The following is a 6,480-nucleotide window of genomic DNA, read 5'->3' as shown; positions in this document are numbered from 1 at the left end:
CCCTCCACTCAGCAAATCATCTAAAACGAAGGACCTCGCTAAGACGACCGTTGTAAACTAGCCATGGAGCAGAGAAAAGCCAAGACTCCCCCCGCGAGTTGCAGTCAGGAACAGAGTCCACCAGCAACACCATCATGTGGGAAACCCGAATCTTGCAGTACTACTGCTGCTGATGCTACTCCTCGGGTCAAGAAGTCTCAGTTTAGGGACACAGTGAAAGCGGAGTTGTTTTATATTCTGGAGATGGTGATGTATCGGTACAGAAAAGAAATCTGCAAAGAATGCCGACGCAGTAACCCCGACCAGAGGCAACACGATTGTCGGAATGACATGCCCGATTTCTTCTTCAGCAACAATTACAAAGCGTTAATGAAAAGACTTTGGCTCGCCGACTTCGTTGCAGTGATTGACCAGAGTCTTATTGAAAAAGGCATTTGCGAGGATAAACTGAGGATAGGACACGCTTTGGAAGCTTTTCTGCACAAGCTTGTAAAATGCAGATGCCTCAAGGAGAGACTTGACATATCCATACAGAGTTGGATGGAGAAGAAGAAGACTAACAAACAGCAGTCGGATGGAGAAGAAGCCAGGGACTTGTTCAATGCAGTGACTTTTTTCTTTAAGTAAAATAAAAATGGGAAACTACTATGCAAAACGCTCTGTATATATTGATCATAATGTAGTCATTACCCTTTTAATAAGTGTGGTGATGGGGACGATTGAAAACAGAACGAGTAGTGACCCCTGTGTAAAAAGAATGGCCGAAGTTTGTAAACTGGAAGACATTTTGGATATCGTTCGTTGTGGCAGTACTATTCCGGGTCATTGGGAAACGATTGTAAACGAAACATTTAAAATGGTCCTGGAATCTTCATTTTCCGAAACATTCTGTAACATTATCTCAGAAATGAAACAAACATCAAAAGTGTATCATGTGTAGGGGTGGGCGATATGACGATATATATCGTCGTGACGATATTAGGTCTCCACGATATGCTTCTTCAGAGATATCGTCCTATCATGATAAAAAAAAAAAAAAAAAAAAATAGCGGGAGGGGAAGAGGCTCTCCGTGCGCGGTGCAGGGGGCTATGACAGCGGACGGAGAGCCTCTTCCCCTCCCGCTCCCCCAGCCTCACCTACTGATTTTAATGTCACCATATATCAAGCCCGATCGATTTCACAATGTCAGCGCACCTCTGCTTTCGTTCAGTCCGAGTTGTTTGACACGCTCCCAAAGTCCCCGCCCCCTTTCTTTGCAGCGAGCAACCATAGGGCAGGCATTTCATAAAGGGGCTCCTTATGAAAAGACTAGCAAACGGTGGAAAGACATAACTGACGCTGTGGCGTTTTATGTTTTTCCCTTCAGTTATGCTAAAGTCTTTTATTACACTTCAAGTCTACTCTAAAGTTTACATTTTAATTGTTTGGCACTGACTTTTCCTCATTGATGTTTTATGTTTTACTTAGTTATTTTTTACCCTCCTTTTCATGTTTATTGATGTTCACTTCTCACTTGTTCATTCAGGGTTTCATTTCTGAAATAAAACCAGCTTGAAATGCTATTTTGGTCTGTTACTCCTTTTTGTTTTAGTTTCTGTTACCTTGTAGGTGCTTGTACTGTTAAGTAACTTGAAAAATAACCATAATAACCGACATGAAAAAATATCGTGATATATATCGTCTATCGTGATACTGCCTGACAATATCGTGATAACATATTTTTCAATATCGCCCACCCCTAGTGCTGTGTGTACTTCAGTGAATGTTGTTATCCTAAAACCTGCCAGATAAACTACATACTGTACAACTCCACTACTCATACTCTGATAGAGTTATTCTCCTAATCAATACTGTACAATAACAAGTTGAGTATTTTGTCAATCAACTCAGGTTTTTCTCTACAAACAATACAGACATCTCATAGAAGTTGAAAACATGAACATAAAATGTTCCGGTAGAATTGTGAAAAAAGTGTTTAACAAGTGATTTTCATTAATATCAAATAAACATCACAAATTGTGTTTGCATTATTGGATTTTATTAAGAGTTGGCTAATAAATGTTTAAAAAAAAGTTCTTAAAGGAAAGCTAAACTTTTGACATACAAAGATTGGCGTCACGTCAGAGATGATACAAACAGCAGGTTTATGAACATTGCAGTAAAATACTTATTGGTGTATTTTGGCAAAAAAGTCTATTGGGCTGTCAAAAACTTGTGTTGTGGATAATTCATAGGATTCGGTTCACTTTGGAAGCTGTGTTTTGTGCAAAGTAAGAAAGTAACCACTCCATTTCAAAAAGCCTTTTCTTGATTGTGCTGTACGATCATTTCACAAACAGAAATCTTGCTTCCTCACTGATGCAGTGATAATGACAACAATTCCAATCTGTGAAGCAGAAATAAACTTTTATTTTTTTAAATCAAGCTGCTTCATAGTTTCAATCATTGAAAACCTTGGTGAAATAAAATGTATGCCACTTAAAACAGGCAGACTGCACTATAAATGGTCTTTCTTCTAGTACAACTAATCAGCTGGTATTGGAAACCTTTACATATATCTTCTGGATGTTACTTTTAAAAATAATTCATAGAAAAGTATATACTCTGTAAACACACACAAATGAAAGTATAAAATAATTCAGGTTGACAGTTATGTTATTATTTCATCTGGTAGTTTATCTCTAATTACAAAAAAATATAGCAGTTAACATTTGACTAAATGATACACCTAAAGAAAAAATGATGATGCAGACATAGTCCTTTTGTAATGCAATTTAATACAAATGACCATTTAGTTATACTATTTGAATCTCTTAAGTTTTTACTTTTGCTTTAAGAAACTACCTTTGTAAACGACTTCTATTATTTAGTCCACCTGTAAAGTCTGCTTTTGGAGACAAGTTGCACAATTCAGAAGAGAGCAAACTTTCATCAATTATATATTGACAATCTTTTGGGTACATTTCTGATCATCAAAATTGGCTTCACAGAAATGTAGAGGCCAGCACACAACATGGTATGGCAGAACACTTCTTGCAAAGCCTCGTTGTGTACCTGGTGTCACAAACACTAAAGAAAGCATCATGCACATATCTCAATGTGAATATAATAATCTACATACGTGACATTAGTTAAGACTCTTACAGCATTAAGACCTCTCAGTGACGCTTATTTTAAATAACAAATTAGTCGCCAATCAAGCCACAGACTTGTTGTTTTGTTTTTCTACATAAAAAGAAAGAAAGAGTGAAGACATCTGAGATGGATCTTTACACATACAATAGAAAATAGGTTCTTCGGCTCTACAAAAATCGGTCCAATTTTATTTTTATCTTGACCTCGACATGGAGGCGACATTTTTACAAGAACAGATTGATGACTGCGATAAAGAAATATAAAAAACCTTTCCAGATGTGATTGGAAGAAAGGGAGTCCTCCTGATTCACAGGCACCCACCACAATTGACATTTGTTTCCCTCTCCTTATACACTCCTCCCCAGCCAGCCCTCTGTCACATGGCTGTCATGGCCGCTCAGACTCTACGTCGGTTGGTCTAATGGTCGTGGTAGCCTGGCATGGGGAAGGGCCTGGCAAAAGCTTCAACCCGGTGGCGCAGGTTGGCAATGCGAGCCACGGTCTCAGAGTCCTGGAGAAGAAAGTTCTTGAAGTCCAGGAGTTTTCCTAGAGAAGACAGCAGTATAGAGAGAAGGAAGCTCAGCATACTACGATAGCCTTTTTGCTACATTTGTTTTATCAGTCGTTTCAGCATTTTATAATTTAATATGACATACAGCATTTTGTACTTTTGTTGCTTTTCTATGGGCTCAGAACAGTCTCATAATACACACATGCACACAGAAGGATTCAAACTTGTATTTCCGGATCCATACTTGTGTTTTTCAATACACACACAAATGTATTCCGTTTCATATACATGTAAATAAAATCCAAATACAGAAAAAAGTTTTACATATGTATTTTTGATCCTCACTTATTAGTTTCCCGTTTAAATCCCCTGAACCTGCAAACACAAACAGCGTTCTGTGCACGGATCGCTTTGCATTCGTGTGTGGGTTTTTTGAGACTCCCCTGACGGTCAGCCGATTCGTACTTGCAATTTTTTCTATCTATAGCCAATCAGATGTCTCCTTCATTCTAAACCAATCACACGAGCGCGCCCCCACGAAGGTAAAATTACTTCATATACGCATTTTGCGCAGTCCGGTCAGCTCGCTAAACAGAGGGAGGAGCATCGGGCTCATGCAGAGCAGCGTGTCTCCATCAGACTCAGCAGCTGATCTGATCTCTCTCTCTCGCGTCCGGTTACTTCACTCGCGTTTATGTCCATATCGATCAGATCCAGCTCTCCTGATCGGCCTTTATAGAGAGCACCGATCAAACTATTAAGAGTGAATATCGGCCGATAATGACCGGCGGGGCTCCCCCCGTTAACAGGTCACTGTCTAGCACTGGCTTCGTAGTGCACTGATCGATTAGGCTAAGCTAACCTGTAGCTGCTCCCTCCACACTCACAACAACTTCATACAGACATAATAAAGCAGCTGTATTCGCCACACAGGAAACACACATTTAAAACGGTTTTGCCTGCCGTTTTTGTGTACACAAGCATTCATCCATGGTTTGGAAAGTGGCGCTGTACCTTAATAATATAAAGGCTTGTATTTTCGTGCATTTTCTGTTCGGAAAGTGGCGCTGTACTGAGAGTGGAGGTGTCCTGACATTAGCGCCTGCAGGCTCCATGGACCTGTCGGCTCCGGCTCGCGCAAAATGCGTACATGAAGCACTACGTCATGAACGCAAGAAATCTACCCTCGTGGGGGCGCGCTCATGTGATTGGCTTAGAATTGAGGAGACATCTGATTGGCTATAGATAGAAATAATTACAAGTACGAATCGGCTGACCGTCAGGGGAGTCTCAAAAAACCCACACACGAATGCACAGCGATCCGTGCACAGAAAGCTGTTTGTGTTTGCAGGTTCAGAGGATTTAAACGGAAAACAAATATGTGAGGATCAAAAATACACATGTAAAACTTTTTTCTGTATTTGGATTTTATTTACATGTATATGAAACGGAATACATTTGTGTGTGCATTGAAAAACACAAGTGTGGATCCGGAAATACAAGTTTGAATCCTTTTGCGGATCATGAAATACAAGTGTGAATCCTTCTGTGCTCATGTGTGTATTATGAGACTGTTCTGAGCCCATACTTTTCTAACGACTTTGTGCTTACCTGTCTTCTTCTTGACGTCCAAGGCAATCTTGAAGCCCTCATCCATGAACTCAACAACTTGCACAAAGTCAGCTTCTTTGAACTGTCTCGATGTCAGGGCTGGAGTACCTGGGAAGGAAAGAGAACACAACATCTGCATCTTAAAACACGAAGTAATGACTGGAAATGGCTTTTTCTCGCTTTTACAGGTTGAACGCTCTCCAATAAAGTTTTTTGCATTTCCTTCCATTAAGAACCTTATGGCTAGAAGGTAAAAGGAGTATCGCCTAAAGACAATGCTATAAATGTGGCAGTGGAGATGTGGAGCTCTTGAACTTCCTGGAAGATGATTAAAAACACAAACATATTTAATAAACCATGATCTGCTTAGTGCTTGTGGCTTAATCGGTGGCTGACTAATTTACATATGCAGAACTACATTTTTACATAGTGAGGGAAACAGAATAAGGAAAAAAGGCGAAGTGCAAAATACATTTTACAAAGAAAACCCTGACCTATTATTTGATTATGTAATACAATATGTTGAAAAGCTGACCAACATTTCAACACATTATCTTGACAAAGTTACCAAGTATTAAAAAGGTAACAACTTTTGTCATTACTAATAATAATAATAATAATAATAATAATAATAAGTAAAACAGAGCTTGTCTAAGTCCAGTTAAATGTAGAGTGAAGCTGCTCCTCACCCAGCCTGAGGCCCCCAGGACTCAGCGCGCTCTTGTCCCCGGGGCAGGTGTTCTTATTGGCTGTGATGGACACCAGCTCCAGCACCCGCTCGGCCCGCGCTCCATCAATGCCCTTAGGCCGCAGGTCAACCAGGACAAGGTGGTTATCAGTCCCATCTGAAATATTCAACATTTTTAGAAAAATAAATTGAAGAGGAGGAAAGTCTGAGACTTCGTAGACACAATCTTCACTTTTAAACCTTTACTTTAGTTTATGAATGAGGTAATGTTATTTGATATGAAACTGAGCAGTTAATGATGAAACTCAAATAATTGTTAGGTAGTTGGCTTTTGGCACCTCCAATGCTTGACTTCTTTCTCATGCATTTGTCCATGTTTGTCTTTATATCTGCTTTATTTTCATAGTAAACTAAAATATTACTCATTGACTGCCATTATGATAAAGCACAACTTACTTTCGGGCCTGCAGGAAATGAACAAACAGGAATTATTTTATTGTTTCATATTTGCTTACTACAAGCACCACATTTCCC

The 6,480-nt window shown here is 39.5% G+C and overlaps 1 protein-coding gene across 1 annotated transcript in view; it reads right to left on the bottom strand.

Annotated features, from left to right (window-relative positions):
- Positions 1-2,388: 2,388 nt before the first annotated feature.
- Positions 2,389-6,480, bottom strand: part of shmt2 (serine hydroxymethyltransferase 2 (mitochondrial)) — a 29,844-nt gene continuing 25,752 nt past the window's right edge. The window contains exons 10-12 of the mRNA XM_034082869.2: positions 5,948-6,103; positions 5,259-5,366; positions 2,389-3,682 (exon numbers count right to left, since the gene is read on the bottom strand). Of these exons, the coding sequence (XP_033938760.1) occupies positions 3,555-3,682; positions 5,259-5,366; positions 5,948-6,103 (392 nt within the window). The 3' untranslated portion in view covers positions 2,389-3,554. The remainder of the gene's footprint in view (positions 3,683-5,258; positions 5,367-5,947; positions 6,104-6,480) is intronic.

This window comes from Pseudochaenichthys georgianus, chromosome 5, assembly GCF_902827115.2.
Source record: "Pseudochaenichthys georgianus chromosome 5, fPseGeo1.2, whole genome shotgun sequence".
Classification (NCBI taxonomy): Eukaryota; Metazoa; Chordata; class Actinopteri; order Perciformes; family Channichthyidae; genus Pseudochaenichthys; species Pseudochaenichthys georgianus.
Note: the sequence above shows the minus strand (reverse complement) of the source record. Positions and strands in the feature narration are given on the sequence as shown.